The 19964-nt window shown below is 36.1% G+C and overlaps 1 protein-coding gene across 1 annotated transcript in view; it reads left to right on the forward strand.

The window, feature by feature from the left end:
- Positions 1 to 19964, forward strand: part of Best2 (bestrophin 2) — a 478470-nt gene that overhangs the window by 399820 nt on the left and 58686 nt on the right. The window contains exon 6 of the mRNA XM_069829668.1: positions 18635 to 18751. Within this exon, the coding sequence (XP_069685769.1) occupies positions 18635 to 18751 (117 nt within the window). The remainder of the gene's footprint in view (positions 1 to 18634; positions 18752 to 19964) is intronic.

The following is a 19964-nucleotide window of genomic DNA, read 5'->3' on the forward strand; positions in this document are numbered from 1 at the left end:
GATGTCACTAATAACGATTTTTATCCGTTAAACTTAATTGTTACGAAATTACAAACACTGGAAAATTATTGAATTGATGTCAAAGGAAACGAAATACCTCTTATGAAGGAAATAGAAGCTATATTGTATAGCACATATTTTTCAAAATAACTTACATCTCAATATTACGAAATAAATATTTTTAAATAGCATTAGTACATTGTATGTCGACTGACGTGAATATGTTAGGAGAAAATCGACAAACGATTAGGGAAACGCGGAAATTCTACTTGAAGCAAGTAAAGCGATAGGTTTGGAAGTAAATCCCGAAAATACTAAGTATATGATTATGTCTCGTGACGGGAATATTGTACGAAATGGAACTATAAAAATTGGAGATTCATCCTTCGAAGAGGTGGAAAAATTCAAATATCTTGGAGCAACAGTAACAAATATAAATGATACTCGGGAGGAAATTAAACGCAGAATAAATATGGTAAATGCCTGTTATTATTCGGTTGAGAAGCTTTTATCATCCACTCTGCTGTCAAAAAATCTGAAAGTTAGAATTTATAAAACAGTTATATTACCGGTTGTTCTTTATGGTTGTGAAAGTTGGACTCTCACTTTGAGAGAGGAACATAGGTTAAGGGTGTTTGAGAATAAGGTGTTTAGTAAAATATTTGGGGCTAGGAGGGATGAAGTTACAGGAGAATGGAGAAAGTTACACAACACAGAACTGCACGCATTGTATTCTTCACCTGACATAATTAGGAACATTAAATTCAGACGTTTGAGATGGACAGGGCATGTAGCACGTATGGGCGAATCCAGAAATGCATATAGAGTGTTAGTTGGGAGGCCGGAGGGAAAAAGACATTTGGGAAGGCCGAGACGTAGATGGGAAGATAATATTAAAATGGATTTGAGGGCGGTGGGATATGATGATAGAGACTGGATTAATCTTGCTCAGGATAGGGACCGATGGCGGGCTTATGTGAGGGCGGCAATGAACCTCCGGGTTCCTTAAAAAAGCCGTTAAGTAAGTAAGTAATATATGTGTATAAACTTAGAACCGGAAAATCAAATACACATAAAGAGAAATAAGTTACAAAAAGTAATATTTTCAGGATTCAATTTTGTCAGAAACTTTCAAAACGCCTTTTTCTCAGAAGTAGGCTAATATATTTTACTTAATGTGTTCCGTACTGTTTTATTGGTCAAAAGTTGTATGACGTAGTAAAAGTGTAATAGTCTGTCTAAAATGTTCTAAAAATTGAAGTAATAAAATTTTCCTTTGCTCTCACCTGCTTCCTTCTTAATAATAAGGAATATAAGCGTCTGTCGCATCATGTTGCTCTTTTGTCATTGGTATGAATACCACACTCTATTGCGTGTTGCACTTTGTATGACGTCCGAAAGCGTGGTATTAAATTCCTTCGTAAATTGTAATTTACCAGGAAAAACACAAAATGTCCTTATTGTATCTGGAAGGTTGGCGAGAATTACATTATTTTCTAATACATCTGTCCCTGACTTTTAGGAAGTATTATACCTTGAAAATAAAACCAGGAATTTGAATCATTCCCTTAGAAGACGCAAATGAAAACTTAATATACAAAATATAGCTCAAATTAAATAACAGTAAACAATACATGCTAGCAAATACCTTACTACAATAATACCGGACAGCTAGCAGTTTTACGTGCGAACGACGATGGTGCTGCTACCTACCTGCCGGGATGGAGATACTCGCGAAACAAGCTGTAATCAACTGCGATGTATATTGTTGCTGGGCTAGTTAATTTGTTAATAGTTTTATGAATTAGTACTAGTGTTAAAGTGTCAGGGTGTATATGTGCTGTTTATAATTGTGACAATTGCAGCATTACAAATTGCTGCAAATCGTACTTTCGATTTCCGACAGCTCATAAAACGTAAGTCAACAAAATCCTTTAGTAGGCCTAATTCCTTCGTCTTTGTGTTGATAGAAAAATACAAATTAGTTTTTTTTATTTAGACCTAATAAATAAATAGGAGTTAAAATGTATTGGATTTTAAGGTTTTATGAAATTAAGTTTTATTGTTGCCCACATGCCTTTACTAATTATTACAAGCATCAGATTACTATCAATTTTATCTTTGCAGTTGTCAACAATGCGTATATAAAACATTACTGTAAATTCATTCCTAATATCAGATTGATTTTGTCTCGGTAAACCAAAGAAAAAATATGTAACAATTAATTACGGAAAGTAATATGAAGTATGCAATATTCTCATAATATGCAGCTCTGATATAAGATAATAATTTTACATTAAATATTATTCAACATTTCTTAAGTGTTTCATATATAATTCCACATTAGTAACTCGCGTTTTAAACAATAGTCCGAATCCCGCTATGTTAATATTTGTATATGTGGACTTAATTCCATCCTTCTCCGCTAGATGTCAGGTCCGCGATATTTCGCACTCACGCCAATGCTACTAGTACACAGCTGTCCGGTATTATTATAGTAAGGTATTTGATGCCTGGGAACTCGATAGATAATTTGTAGAAACAAAAGCCGCCCTAAATGAGGGTTCGAAAGATCGGCCTACTAATCAATTCATAAAGAATAATAAGTAAACAAAACAATTTTGTGACACTTTGAAAGAAAAAGAATACTTTGTTTAACCCTTAAATTGGCAAAACTTCATTTCTCACACTAGTTTATTAAACCGTGTCGGACTGTAAAGAAAACAACTATCGCAATGTCCATATTTTATATTATGTCATACAATATTATAGTATTGTGAAATTTTAATTTGTGCGAGATCGTGCGTATTTGCTTGTTTTCCGCACAAAACCAAACCGCGATAAGTGTGAAATACCACATTCAGTATTCCCAACGTAACACACATAACAATTTCCCTCTTCTTACCGCTTAAGCGCGACATTCATTTTACTGCTTTAGGCTTTTAACATATTATTTTTAGAGACGTTTAACATAGTAATAATTATAAATTGGAAACTTACCACTGCAATTTCACCTAAATTGCAATGTTAATTATTGTTTTTAAATATTTGCAAAAATTAAGTAAAGTTTACTACTCCACGAAACTTATTGCATTCCTGATACAAGTAACATTAAGGAAGCCGTGAAAAAATCAACAAATTCCAGATGCCGATGTTATTACTGCAATATGTTATATAAATAATATTGTTAAAATATTAAAATAAAAAATAAATCATTACGTAACCTTACCGTTTGTTTTAAGTTCGCATTTATAGACTGGGGGAAAAAAGACAGACGTATATCACGGCCTGCTGGAGTATAGTAAACACAGAAAACATTTTATAGCAACATTGTTGAAGAAAGATATTTTGGTGTTCCGAAGTTGGCGTCATTAAACAGAAACCAAGATGGAGATTTCATTGCAAATAATTAGAAATTCGTCTTTCAGGTATGTAATAAACGATCTTCGCACAAAATAATGTACGATACACGAGCGGTATGTTTGTTTTCATGTTCTCGGAAATTAAAAACGCTCAACTACGTTTCGCTTTTCAATCTTTTCCTCGACCATGAAAACGTCAACATACCGCTCTTGTAACGTATATTACTATTTCCTACCAATTTTTTTTTCTATTGTACTATTAAAATTATAGCATATAGCCTATTAACCTCTTGTATACTATAGGATACTTTGCGAATTTAAGGGTTAATATATTACAGCAAATTTTGAATACACCTAAGATACAAATCTGGCTTTTCAGTTGTAGCTCCCTGTGAAACTGACTTGAACAATTTCAAGGAAAATAATTGTGTCGGTGTCTGATACCGATTTTAAAGACGTTAAAGACAATACTTTCAAAAACGTTTGAAAATTCTTCTGGGTACCGGCGACGGTTTATTTCCTCTGAACATTACTTAAAACCCACCAGTTTCAGTGGGAAATTATCACAATTGGCGACACTGGTTAACTGCCAGATGTAGGTAATTTCAGCCTGCATTAATATGTGCAGTCGATCTGAGAACTGTAGATGTTTACAACATGTAAGGACTGATAAGAAGCTATTGTACAGAATCTTCGGATGGTACGCCGTTGCGAAACAGAGAAAGTTAATTCCGAGAAGGAAACAAAGCAGAGAAACTGTCCTAACACTGGTGACGGCGTAGTGGCCACCAGCCATGAGTAATGGGTCTCGAAATCAAATCTGTTGCTCAGAAAGGAAAAGAGGTAGTAGGTGTACTAAGGAAGAGATAGTGACTTCTTAAAGGACAGTAGTATAATATGATCTGAAATAAAGTATTCTGAAATCTATATATATAATTTGAACTGGTAATGGAAATTACGGGAATACGGCTGAACGGATTTTAATGAGTGACCCCTCATTTTCATGCCTGGCATCCAAAGTTTTTCAGAAAAGTAGTAGTTTTCAGTGAAATGTCAATTTTCCTACATAATTTTCCTATTGTCCAAAATCCATCTGTTGTCAGTTTTGAGAACTAATTTTATTGAATCACGGCCTACTTGATTGAATTTCAGAACAAAACACACACTACAATCAACAATAGGCTATTGCACGAAGGCCATGACCTGCAGGATTGCCGACATATTTAGAGCTCAATTCAATTTGTTATTAAAAACTGATTCTGCAGTGTATAATTTTCTGAGTACAGCTGTGTATTGGATATTCAAATCTACGAAACTTGGGGTGGTTTGATGACATTATTACCATTAGAAATTAAATATTATTATAGTTAATATCATGATGCGTCTATTCTTCATTAATTGTACATAATATTGATGCTATATTGATGACATGAAAGTGAAACGTTTTGAGGTTATGTAAGTAAATGTAGAGAATATCTTAATTTAGTTCTTCATTTCTATAATTTACTGAGTGACTGCTATATACAACTACAAAACTTAAGTAAGATAATAATATTGTCATTAAAAATCAAATATTTTTATACTTATTAAACCAGTGGGGTTGGGTCTTTTTCATATACTTAATGGCGGTGTCATTGTCTTCAGTATTGGCTCGAGAGAGCGCAAAAATTACAGTTCCTAAGGAAAGACCAAAAGGTATTACTTCCTGATAAAATAAGAGGCCTAGAAAATTTTGTAGTCTCCAGATCATTTCAGCAAGATCTCTTAGTAGGATAAAATGATTTTACGCTCTAGATTTCAAGTTCTACATGCAGCAGCTATACGAAAATGCTATTGTTCGAAAGCTTAGCAAACCTGACTTTTTTAACTTTTGCCTACAATCCACAATGACCTGAAATAGCTACTGCTATCGTCCTGACATTGATACTTGCGTTTTCGCGTTGAAACTCAAAAACTGAAGTTGGATAGGTTCAAGAAAAAGTATTTGGCCTAAAAAAATCCATTCAGAGGGAGTATGTTTCATTATTATGGAAGCAAATAACTATCAAAAAGACAAGTATTCTTCATTGAAAATAAATCTGAAAAATTGTTATTTGAACGTCTAACGAACTTAGTTTGCAGCACCATTTGCTGCACAAGCCACTAGTTTTGTTATATTTCCAGCTCAATGAGAAAAAAATATAGCCTATTGGCGGTATTCGTAACTGCTATTTCAATTGTTACTAAAGAAAGCTGTTAAAATTTTAAAGTGTGTTTTATTTAAAGATGCTCGCAACTACCGAGGTTATATTAGCGTCGCCTGTGTGCCAGTAAATCTACTGACATGAGCCTGTCGCATTTAAGCACATTTAAATGTCGTCAACCTGGACCGGGATCGAACCCTGTTAAGGACACACAGTCAAAATGATGTTCAGTTTTATAGAAAAATAAATTCTTGGAAAGCATTATTTTCGTTCATAGCCAGTAAGTCGTGGTGACGTAGCTAGTGTGAAAGCAGGAATTTCATAAATGCTCACCATCAAAGCGTAGGCTTATAATATTACTCTTGGTAAGTAAATTCAGGTCTACATCTGTGGAGTAACGGTTAGCGCGTCTGTTTGCGAAACCAGGTGGCCCGGGTTCGATTCCCGGTCGGGACAAGTTACCTGGTTGAGGTTTTTTTCCGAGGTTTTCCCTCAACCCCTATATGAGCAAATGCTGGGTAACTTTCGGTGCTGGACCCCGGACTCATTTCACCGGCATTATCACCTTCATCTCATTCAGACGCTAAATAACCTAAGATGTTGATAAAGCGTCGTAAAATAACTTACTAAAATTAAATCAATAAAATAAAAAAGTAAATTCAGACGAACTAGCTCAGTTTTGTGTCAACGTAAAGGAAGAAGTGGGATGGAAAAATCAGCTGCATACAATGCAGGTACGAGTATGCTGTTTCAGAAAACGCATTCTCCTAAGAAAAGGATCGCCAGGGAGTTAAATCTGAAGAAAACATCAGTTCCACGAATGATTAATGAATTGAGTGCATTTTCGTACTGCTGCAGGTTAGCCACCGTCTGCAATCACGTGCTTTAAATCAAAGGCGTTTTTTTTTGTCCTCGGGCTCTTTGGAAATGTGTGTCAAAATGAAGATCTTCTGTCCAATACCTGGATGTTCAGTCATCTTTGTGTTGTATTTATTAACATTCCATGGTATTCGTACATCGCTTCACAGCCAGAATATGGAACAAGTAAAAAAACTTAATACTATTATAAAGTCTTAATTTATAGTCACAGTCTAGATGAAATATATATAGACGAGATTTACAATATAGTCTACTAGTACAACACAAAGTTTCAGTATCAATTTCATGAAGTGTTATTGAATGTCATGAATTCACCTACAGAGTATAAGGCGTGAGAAATTAGGTACTTCTTTAATTTGGCCCTAAATAATCTTATGTTTTGAGTTTCATTTTTTATATCGATAGAGAGGCTATTAAAAATTTTTACTGCCATATGACGCACTCTTTTTTGATAGCACGATAGACTTGCCGATGGAGTATGAAAGTCATTTTTTGACGTGTATTTATGCTATGAACTGTTGAAGTAGTTACAAAGTTTTCACGATTACATACGAGGAAGATTATTAATGAAAAAATATATTGACAAGCCATGGGCATTGTTGTTTGTAGTTTTTTGAAAATAGTCCTACACGATTCCCTAGATTTGGCACCTACTATTATTCTTTAGGAGCTTCACGAAACACGTGTAAGAAACAATGGATAGTTTTTACAACAGTTAGGCTATACGTTACATGTTAAAACTTTGTCAATTAAATTTCATATTCTTTAGTTTGGGTGTAGTTCATTTACGGCCATACTTTGTAAAGAGGAATTGAATTCGCTCTCTGTTCCTATTCTAACACTTTTGCCACCCCTGATTTTCTTGCACTCACTTTTTAGCAGTTTTCTTCCTCCCTAATTTCATCCTTCTTACTATTATATCCTCCATTTCGAGATGAGAGGATAATATTAAAATGGATTTGAGGGACGTGAGATATGATGGTAGAGACTGGATTAATGTTGCACAGAATACGGACCGATGGCGGGCCTATGTATGTATGATTGTATGTATGTTTGTATGTATGTATGTATGTATGTATATGTAAGTATGTATGTATGTATTCATACTGCAAATGGGATATAACCGGTGGCAGTGGTAACTAATTATACTCAATAATTTTATTGGGTTATTTTACGACGCTGTATCAACATCTAGGTTATTTAGCGTCTGAATGAAATGAAGGTGATAATGCCAGTGAAGTGAGTCCGGGGTCCAGCACCGAAAGTTACCCAGCATTTGCTCGTATTGGGTTGAGGGAAAACCCCGGAAAAAACCTCAACCAGGTAACTTGCCCCAACCGGGATTCGAACCCGGGCCACCTGGTTTCGCGGCCAGACGCGCTGACCGTTACTCCACAGATGTGGACTACACTCAATAATGACAATTAATAATAAACAAAATAATAAAAATACAATAAATAATAAGTTATTAATAACACTGATAATAATTAATAGTAATAATAATAATAATAATAATAATAATAATAATAATAATAATAATAATAATAATAACAGGGAGCATCCCAAATTAAATGAAGCACGATCACTTAAAATAACATTTAAAGTAAATCTAATTTGTATCTTAACTCTAAGTTCGAACTAAAACCCACGAGTATGATATGTTCATATCTGCACAAGTACCTTTCAGCATTACACTCATTTCGCTGTCAACTCACTCACTGCACTGGAACTACGACACATTTCACTGATACCATCCTGATTTCACTAACACTTCAAAAACATTTCACTGTTCAAATACTTTGCACTGCCACTATAAACTATAAAGCTTCATTGACAGAAACACACTTCACTGACACAACACACTTCTTCACCGATACAACACTTCAGTAACAAAATAAAGTCCTTAAGCCTATTTTTAAATACATTTCTGGTTATTGGTAAAGCCTTTAGTAAGTCTGCAGGTAAAGCATTCCAGTCCCTGATAGCACGATTGAGAAAAGAAAACTTTCCAGTGTCCGTCCTCTGTCTTCTTTCCCTCAATTTATATGAGTGGTCGTTCCTTGAAGAGTAATTTGGCGGCTGCAACCTATTTTTTATTTCTCTCCAGGCAGGCTCACCTCTGTATGTTTTGAACAGTGCGCATAATCGAATTCGCGTTCTCCTGTCTGTGAGTGTGTCCCATTTTAATGTTGAATTATTACTAGAACACTTGAGAGCCCGTTTTTTAATCTTTTCCAGTGTCTTAATATGTTGTAATCTGTAAGGATCCCAACATGCAGCACCATATTCCATTACTGGACGTACTAGTGAACTTATGTGAGGGCGGCAATGAACTTCCGGGTTGTCTAAAAGCCATTTGTATGTAAGTAATGTTAACTTATCTGCTTCGGGTTAAGAAAGTTACAACAATAGTAATATGCGTTACAAGAGCGGTATGCTGAAGTTTTCATGTTCGAGGAAAAGTTTGAAAAAACGAGAATTGAAAGAAAACATACCGCTCGTGTATCGTACATTATTTTGTCCGAAGATCGTTTATTACATACCTGAAAGAGGAATTTATAATTAGTTGCAATGAAATCTCCATCTTGGTTTCTGTTCAATGACGGCAATTTTGGAAGACAAAAATATCTATCTTCAACATTGTTGCTTTAAAATGTTTTCTGTGTTTACTATACTCCAGCAGGCCGTGATATACGTCTGTCTTTTTTTCCCTCCAGTCTATAAATGCGAACTTAAATCAAACGGCTTCCTTAATGTTACTTGCATCACGAATGCAGTAACTTTAGTGGAGTTGTAGAGTTTACTTAATTTTTGCAAATATTTAAAAACAATAATTAACAGTGCAATTCAGGTGAAATTGCAGTGGTAAGTTTCCAATTTATAATTATTACTATATTGGACGTCTCTAAAAATAATATGTTAAAAGCCTAAAGCTGTAAAATCAATATGTCACTTAAGCGGTAAGAAGAGGGAAATTGTTATGTGTGTTAGGTTGGGAATACTGAATGTGGAATTTTAGACTTACCGCGGATTGGTTTTGTGCGGAAACCATGCAAATACGCACGATTTCGCACAAAGTTATTTTTTAGTACAGGTCAGCATCACCCTCCCAAGAAGTTCTCGTTGATAACAGGAAGCAAACAATTAATTGAAGAAGACTTTGTTCGAGAACTGTAACATTGAGCCGGCCTGGAGCTGGGTGTGACATGTAGGCCTTGTGACGTCACAGACGTGATTTCCGGTCGGCCGGCGCTGCATTGAAGCTTTTATCGCGTGAAGCATTGCGAAACTTTATCTGCTCATCGTGAGACTGATAGTGTGGGTCAGTTCTGTTGGGATGGGAACACTATGACGTCATTACATTCTACTCCAGATTCAGTAATAAAAATGCCCGGAAAAAGTCGTGCGACAGAGTAACTAATTTTATTTATGGGTTCATGTGTCCCTTTGAGAATTATTTCAGGCACAGACTTCAGCTCTTCAGGAGTTCTAAGTTAAAAGTTAACATACCGTAGTTTAGAAGGCAGACAAACAAGTAATATTGTATTTAATTATACAGGGTGTTTCAGAATACTTACTTACTGGCTTTTAAGGAACCCGGAGGTTCATTGCCGCCCTCACATAAGCCCGCCATCGGTCCCTATCCTGAGCCAGATTAATCCAGTCTCTATCATCATATCCCATCTCCCTCAAATCCATTTTAATATTATCCTCCCATCTACGTCTCGGCCTCCCTAAAGGTCTTTTTCCCTCCGGTCTCCCAACTAACACTCTATATGCATTTCTGGTTTCACCCATACGTGCTACATGCCCTGCCCATCTCAAACGTCTGGATTTAATGTTCCTAATAATGTCAGGTGAAAAATACAATGCGTGCAGTTCTGTGTTGTGTAACTTTCTCCATTCTCCTGTAACTTCATCCCGCTTAGCCTCAAGTATTTTCCTAAGCACCTTATTCTCAAACACCCTTAACCTATGTTCCTCTCTCCAAGTGAGAGTCCAAGTTTCACAACCATACAGAACAAAAGAATAACAACCATACAGAATAACTATTCCTAATTTTCAGATGTGATAGAGGTCGTGTAATAAAACATTTTTTTCTTAATCAAATAGTTAGTGTCCCGAAATGCTTCCGTATCCAGGTAAAACTGCAAAAGTTAAACCCTTAATTTATCTTATCGTTCTTAGTTGTCTTTAATTGTGTTTCAGCTATAGATTTTGCCAGATATGTTTATAAATTTCTAACCTTTTAAAGGTAGATAGAGAGTGATCCATAAGTAATGTCATTAATTTTAGGGGTATGTTTTCCTTCTGGAATTCTCGCATATTATGTTAATAATTAGAATTAGTATGATCTAACATTAAAATTTATTTTGTCTGGCAACATGAAATCCTTTGCTTTGACTAGACAGTTTACGATTCACGAGTCCTAACTTAAAAATATAGTTTGATCACGTGAAATGATTATAGTCGCGACGCTGTTATTCCCGGCGTGACTCCTCCTCTCTGCTTACATCTTAGGAAGTGAAGGCTCCATAAAGTCTAGGTAGGTAGTATCGTTCGCCATTTTTGTTCTTTCGTTGCCGAGCTACCATACGAGGGATCTATTTGCTACACCGTTAAACATCATCATGTCGTAGCTCCTATGATAATAAATCAAACGCACTGTAATTCAGCAAATAATTGAGCGGCAAATAACGTCTTCGTGTGCTTTCTGCGAACGCCAACGAAAGAGCGAAAATGGCGGGCGATTATATTAAGTATTTATCGAGCCTTAAGAAATTAATAACGTCTTCATCAGCGAATCACAAGACGCAGACGTTTAAATGTAGCCGATCTGCAACGCGATTGGCTGCCGGAAATTAGAGCGACGGGACTATATTACGAATTCCGAAAACAAAACACCACTTTAAAATGTATAGCTTACTTAAAAATTTACAAGTACTTTCTTTCTTGGAGAAATCGCTACCATGCTATTTCTTCTCTTGGACATTTTAATAAAAATCTAAACACGAAAGAATTTCATTAAAATGTCAAAGTCATACCAAGTAGGTCTATAAGTTATTTCTTATTTGATGACACTTACCTGAATATAGAGTTGAATTGGAATCACATCGCAACAGAACTGAATTCTGTATTGATATTAATATTAATACTGGTATTACTAATTAATTATTAAGCTAGGTAATTGCATTTTCATCAGTTCACTTTACTGCAAACCGAAGTCATTGCTGCCAACATAACAGTTAGAAAATAACTGCCAATTGTAGTATTTGTCAGTACCCGAAATTCGAAACAAAGTTGGTAGAAGAAGATTCAACCTGAGAGCTACAAAATCACTGTGGCCTAATTCACTATGATATGTAGTAACAGGAGAAAAATGGTTAGGTTTCACCCTTAGGGCCTGTATTATAAACGCCGTTTAAACCTTACGTTCAGTTTAAACTGAAGTTTTTCGTTTTGCTTCGTATTATAAACTTTAACTACCAGTTAATCTTGAGTTAACTTGAGTTTAACTTGATCGGCAGTTCTCTGCCGTTTAAACTGCAGTTCAAGGCTCAACAGTGCAAGATGGCGGTTCCCGCAATACACATGGATATTGCAGATGTTTTCCAAGAACTTATGAGTGACGATAAGTGAGTGCTCAATATTACTGAACGATCACGGAGGCCAAGAATTTTTTGGAATAGAGTGCACCACTTTGAAATATACATAAATGAACATAAGTTTTAAAACAGATTGAGGCTTTCGAAGCAGACAGTCCTAACCTTCAGAATTAGGCTTATAGTTCTAACCTTGTTTCGAAAAATTGAAACTCGGATACAACATGTAACAGAAAAATGAGAAAGTGCAAAAATATGTGTTTTAGGGGTTGAATTTAAAGATTATTTGAAAAGATAAATGATTTATTTTTTATTTTTGAAAATATTCTGTTGAATCTCTGCATCAGTTACCAGTTACGCTGCGCTATTTTTCCTCTGGTAGTACAGTAGACATACTGAAAACGATGGAAGATTTCGGAGGTGTCCGTAAATCTACTATAAACCTATTACGCATTGTACTGTGTGTGGCAGACAGTCTCCTGGTAAGATTTACTATGGGGCCTGATTTATAAACACACTAATAATATTACCTAATTTTACTAGACTCGTAAAAATAATTTTGTTTGACTGAATTCTGTTTCATAAATATTCTAGACAACACGTCATAAAATGCGCACACTAATATTATTACTTCATTAGTCAGTTGATTCTGTATGGAGTTGCGTCGCGGATTTTTTATTTTTATTTTATTGGGTTATTTTACGACGCTGTATCAACATCTTGGTTATTTAGCGTCTGAATGAGATGAAGGTGATAATGCCGGTGAAATGAGTCCGGGGTCCAGCACCGAAAGTTACCCAGCATTTGCTCGCATTGGGTTGAGGGAAAACCCCGGAAAAAACCTCAACCAGGTAACTTTCCCCGACCGGGAATCGAACCCGGGCCACCTGGTTTCGCAGCCAGACGCGCTGACCGTTACTCCACAGGTGTGAACGCGTTGCGGATGGTCATTCAAGGTTTATTCATTGATTCATTCATTCATTCATTCATTCATTCATTTTATTCCATAGATCTTACATGAGCAATGAAGCTTTAAGATGTGGAACATGTCAGCATTTTACAATATTACAATTACAATTTGTACAAATTTTTATAGTTTTACAATTTAGTAATTTTCTACAATTTTTACAATTTTGTACAATTTTTTTACATTTTGGCGAGATGTAGTGAGATGAGATGAGGTCCGAGGATTCGCCAAAATATTACCCGTAGGTTGGTTGCATTGTGTTTGGGAGTATAACGTTGGTAGCCAGCGTTAAGAAACTATTTGAGGTTGAGTCTGACAAGCATACTGAAGTATACGGTATTGGTCCTCTTTAGGTTTTTTATGATACTCTCTCTGATATCGAAGAACAAAAATGTTTCATAATGAAGATTCTCCACGAGCGTCGAACTATTTTAAATCAATAATATAATTAAACAGTTGCGATGTTCTTCTTTTCTTTCCTAGCAGTAATACCAATCGTATTCCACTACGGTTTAATTTAACCGAGACTCTGTAATACGACACGTTGAGTTAAACTCATGGTTAGGTTTAACTTAGGTGTAACAATGTCATAATCTTTAGATTAACCGTACCGGTATTTATAAAACCGGGCCTTATAATATTAAGTAAGCTGACCCGGACTATAACCAGGTTTCGAGCAGGCAACCCCCTCGTCCCTACGCCAGCCGGCGAGAGTGGTATGCTTTGAAATGATGACGGACTGGAGAGATGTTGAAGGGATGATATATGAGGAAAAGGGAGAACCCAACTGCCACCTTGTCCCCCACAAGTATCACTATGAATCTTTCACTGACCGGGACTCGAACCCAAACAGACTGGACATTCAGCCACCGAAGTTATCAAGGGTTACTTGGTTGTAGCAAACCGCTTGAATCAGTTCCAATCAGTCTGAAACAGTATTGCTTGCCGAAGTGTGGGCATAGTCTGTAAGAAAACATGACGCGCCGTGTTGTGTATGCAACCTGAGAAACAACACAAACTCAAGGAAGTGGTGCTTGATGTTCGTCTAGTCAGCTGGCACAACTAGCAAGAGCTGTGTCCATTCAGAACATTTTATTAAGAGGAAATAAATGTGACTCACTTGAAACAAAAGAACAACTAGTTATCAGCGCTGGTTGCTAAGGTTTCAATAACTCTACTTCCTAATTGGAATATTGTGATGCATTTCGTGTCGTAGTACAGCCAGGTATGTCAGTATTCTGAAAAAGGCAGAGAGATGTTAAAACCTAAAAATGGTTAAATGGCTCCTTATTGTGAAACAGTTGAGCATCATAAAAAACGTCTGTTTCATTGAGCAATACAGTGGCAATAAAATGTAAATTCTTGCATGATTTTGGAGTTAGACTTTGGACGAAAGTCGCGGCTTTTATTGGCAAAAGCAAGGAATAAGATCAGTGGCGATTTCTCTTAAGGAGCACAGGAGCAGTGCACCACCTCTTCAACTAACACACGTTTTTAAAGTTATATCAGTGAGCTGCAGTAGACTATGAGAGCGACATAATTCTTTATTATAATACTGTGTAAAAATAACACTGCAAGTGTACTGGTCTTGTTTACGCCTGGGAATTATGTTTACCGCTCGACACTTGGGGCACACTGCTCCATTGGAGCATGCGCAGTAGTGCTGTTTCACTGGCAGGCTTGGGAGCATGGTGGGGAGGCAGTACAGTGTGCATAAGAGGGGTTAGGAGCACTTTCAGATGTGTTCTCAAGCTGTTTGCAGTAGTCGTTAGATCGTTACATCACAAATGTTACAATGAATAGTGTGCAAAATCTTTTAAATATGTAATTTTCTGTAAGACCTTTCCACGAAAAGATCAAAATAAAGATGGGTACACCTACACATGAATTAAAATTACAAGTGGCGAAGCATAGTAATAGAGAAGAGAAAAGAAAATAGAACATTCGGACTTACGAAAAAGCAATATGCGGCTACAATATAAAAGACGCTGTATTTTGTTTTGCTTGCCAATTGTTCGACGGCGATAATTTATTGATAAAAACAAGTACGTTTTATGAATTTTATTTATTTTTCTGTTTGAATTTAGGACTGTGCGTAGTAACTAAATAATTTTGATTATCGTTCTGCAGGTATGATTGATTTGAATCACATGAATGAAAGAATTAAAAAACACGATTCTTCAGCTGCACACATCAACAATAATGTTAAAGTAGCAGTATTGGTTCAAACAAACATACAGACACAACTGGATTTAATATTGGATTGTTGAACTTCACAATGATAAAGTTACCAAGAATAGATATGTGCGTGCGGTTTTGTGGAGCTTTTGAGTTGGCTTTAAGAGGTCACGATGACGGAGACTCATCTTTAAACGCTAGTATTTTTCTTGGCCTCATCAATTTAAAAGTTCTGAATTAGACGCACTCTTAAGAGCAAAAGTGTTTAAGAACACATCAAACACTATACAGAACGAAGTCCTTCAAGCCATTTTGATGTATGCCATGCTGAGATTTCAAAGAAATAAAGAATGCTGTTGACTTTTTAGCAGTTAAGGCTGATGAGACGACAGACGTATCGAATGTTTGTGAACGTGTGAACTTTGTTATAAAACGCAATATAGCTAAAACAATATTATTTACGGTGTGTTGCAATAGAAGTTCAACATTTTACTTCGCTATTAAAGGACCTACATAGGAAACTGATTAACTGCAATTTCTTGACTAACAAAATTATGTAAATCTATACCTATATAACATATGTTAATAGTTATGGAGTAGTTAGTACAAATAATGATAATGATAATGATAATAATAATAATGATAATAATAGGGTGTAATAATAATAATATGATAATCATAATAAATATTTGTGCACCACCAGGATTATTTATCACCACACGCCACTGAATAACATACTTGAGAGATTTTGGAACAAATATAAATTTTTAGTTACATACAGAACAAAGATGGCTTATGATAAAGGAACAGATATTGAGTTTAAACTAAAAGATATCGAAATACGATACCCGGACCTTTCTCCTAAACTTTAGTTCTTGGTGAAAATGTTGTCTAAAATATTACTTCTAATTATATTTTCATTATTCCTAATATTTAATTTTCATAAAACACAAATTTCTAAAAGTTGGCCTTAATTCACTGAACCAATTTCCTCTAAAATATTACTTCTAATTATTTTTTCATCATTCCTAATATTTAATTTTCATAAAACACAAATTTCTAAAAGTAGGCCTTAATTCACTGAACTAATTTCCTCTAAAATATTACTTCTAATTATTTTTTCATTATTCCTAGTATTTAATTTTCATAAAACACAAATTTCTAAAAGTAGGCCTTAATTCACTGAACTAATTTCCTCTAAAATATTACTTCTAATTATTTTTTCATTATTCCTAATATCTTCTTCTTCTTTCCCCCAGTTTAACCTCTCCCTTGTAGGTGCATTTACACGACCCACGCCACCCGGGCCTTACAGGGCCGCGACCTGTCAGGAGAGGAATTAATCTATGGATCACATACATACTTTTTTGACCACACAAGGACATGGAGGGCCTCCCCGGATGAGGGATCAGCTCAATGCCAGGGCCGCCTCCGATACAACACAAACATTTAAGACATTACACAGCATTCACTCACACATATGAAAGGATTAAGGGAAGGATCGCCGTCCATGACCGGACTTCAAGAGGTACAATCCCGGCATTTCCTTGGAAATAACTGAGGAAACCATGAAAAACCTCAGTTAGGATTGCCAGCCGCTGGGATCGAACCCCGGACCTCCCGAATGCGAGGCCAGCCCTCTACCACGCCGCTAGCCCGCTCGGTTACATTCTTAATATTTAATTTAATTTTCATAAAACAGAAATTTTCTAAAAAACCTTAATTCACTGAACCAATTTCCTCTAAAATATGAGTTCGAATTATTTTTTATTATTCCTAATATTTACTCACATAAAGATGGATAAATAACAATAAGAATATTTTACGGGATATTCGCATTGAAGTTACATCCAAGACGGCCATCACTGAAGGGCCGTCAGTGGTACGAGGATCGTAGTTTGCTTAATCCCAGCGCTTATCGTAAAGGTTTATTTCTCGCTCTCCACCCTGTACGGATCACGGAAGCCGTAAACACTTCGCGTCGTGTCTGAGGCAATAGAGTTGAGGGCTTCCTGTTTTTCAGTTAGTCTGCCAAGAATTTTCATTGTGCTGTTAACACGACATTTCCGTTATGTTTATAGATTATGTATATACGGAGCTGAACCTACAAACTAATCGTGCCTTACAATCAGTAGCATCGTCCAAAACAGTCCCTTTTTCGTATAGAATCTTCTTCTTTGATTCAACAGCCTTCTTTAGCTCAAGACCGCGCCAATGATTTACCTCCACTGACTCATATCCTGTGTTTTCCTTACGTATAGAATCAGTGTTTTGTAATATATTACTTACTTACTTACTTACAAATGGCTTTTAAGGAACCCGGAGGTTCATTGCCGCCCTCACATAAGCCCGCTATTGGTCCCTATCCTGAGCAAGATTAATCCATTCTCTATCATCATATCCCATCTCCCTCAAATCCATTTTAATATTATCTTCCCATCTATGTCTCGGCCTCCCGAAAGATCTTTTTCCCTCCGGCCTCCCAACTAACACTCTATAAGCATTTCTGGATTCGCCCATACGTGCTACATTCCCTGCCCATCTCAAACGTCTGGATTTAATGTTCCTAATTATGTCAGGTGAAGAATACAATGCGTGCAGTTCTGTGTTTCTCCATTCTCCTGTAACTTCATCCCTCTTAGCCCCAAATATTTTCCTAAGCACCTTATTCTCAAACACCCTTAACCTATGTTCCTATCTCAAAGTGAGAGTCCAAGTTTCACAACCATAAAGAAGAACCGATAATATAACTGTTTTATAAATTCTAATTTTCAGATTTTTTGACAGCAGACTGGATGATAAAAGTTTCTCAACCGAATAATAACAGGCATTTCCCATATTTATTCTGTGTTTAATTTCCTCCCGAGTATAATTTATATTTGTTACTGTTGCTCCAAGATATTTGAACTCCTCCACCTCTGCAAAAGTTAAATTTCCAATTTTTATATTTTCATTTCGTACAATATTTTCCTCACGAGACATAATCATATACTTTGTCTTTTCGGGATTTACTTCCAAACCTACCTCTTTACTTGCTTCCAGTAAAATTCCCGTATTTTCCCTAATCGTTTGTGGATTTTCTCCTAACATATTCACATCATCCGCATAGACAAGCAGCTGATGTAACCCGTTCAATTCCAAACCCTCTCTGATATAATGGACTTTCCTAATGGCATACTCTAGAGCAAAGTTAAAAAGTAAAGGTGATAGTGCATCTTTTGCTTTAGCCCGCAGTGAATTGGAAACGCATCTGACAGAAACTGACGTTTTGTAATATATTAGTTCTAAAAATTTTAACCGCATTTTAGTAGCTTTCGCTGTCTAATTCTCGATAAACTGAAGCCTAATCGCTTATACAGAGTGTTCTGAAAACAAAAAGGTTCCAACATTATTATTATCATTATTATCATTATCATTATGCAGTTGAAGGCGCCGTCACTAGAAGTACTGTTGTTGTTGCAGGTGGTGACGCTGTCCGTGTACACGTACTTCATCGCGGCACTGATGGGTCGCCAGTTCGTGCAGACGGACCCCACGCAGTACCCGGACATGTTCTTCCCATTCTTCACGGTGCTGCAGGTAAGCAGATCATATCGTGCGTCCATCCGTCCGTTTGAAGGCCTCTCTGCATAGGACAAAGCGGACACTATCCTGAAATCTAGAATTCATTTGTTCTAACAACGTGAGACCGCCCAGAGTGCTTTAGTTACAGTGACGGACGGATGGTTTGATAGATTGTCAGATAGATAAACTTACAGACAGATAAATAAGTGGATTGATTGATTGATTGATTGATTGATTGATTGATTGATTGATTGATTGATTGTCAGATAGATAAACTTACAGACAGATAAATAAGTGGATGGATGGATGGTTTGATTGATTGTCAGATAGATAAACTTACAGACAGATAAATAAGTGGATGGATGGATGGTTTGATTATCAGATAGATAGGCTAAACTTACAGACAGATAAATAATAAGTGGATGGATAGATGGATGGATGGATGGATTGTCAGATAGATAAACTTACAGACAGATAAATAAGTGGATGGATGGATGGATGGTTTGATTGATTGTCAAATAGATAAACTTACAGACAGATAAATAAGTGGATGGATGGATGGTTTGATTGATTGTCAGATAGATAAACTTACAGACAGATAAATAAGTGGATGGATAGATGGATGGATGGATGGATGGATGGATGGATGGATGGATGGATGGATGGATTGTCAGATAGATAAACTTACAGACAGATAAATAAGTGGATGTATGGATGGATTGTCAAATAGATAAACTTTCAGACAGATAAATAAGTGGATGGATGGATGGATGGATGGATTGTCAGATAGATACACTTACAGACAGATAAATAAGTGGATGGGTGGATGGATGGATGGATTAATGGATTGTCAGATAGATACACTTACAGACAGATAAATAAGTGGATGCATGGATGGATGGATGGATGGATGGATGGATTGTCAGATAGATACACTTACAGACAGATAAATAAGTGGATGGATGGATGGATGGATTGTCAGATAGATAAACTTACAGACAGATAAATAAGTGTATGGGTGGATGGATGGATGGATGGATGGATGGATATGTAAACAGGAAGGATGCAGTAAGGAGATATTAAATTTTATGAGACAATAGAAATGGGTTGCGATATATAAGATAATATATAATATGGTAGAATAATATAAAATTGAGTGGGAAGGCATGAGGTGACATAAGATAAAATGGAATAGGGTAAGGAAAATAGAGTGTGATAAGATAAAATT

Source organism: Periplaneta americana, chromosome 1, assembly GCF_040183065.1.
Source record: "Periplaneta americana isolate PAMFEO1 chromosome 1, P.americana_PAMFEO1_priV1, whole genome shotgun sequence".
Taxonomy (NCBI): domain Eukaryota; kingdom Metazoa; phylum Arthropoda; class Insecta; order Blattodea; family Blattidae; genus Periplaneta; species Periplaneta americana.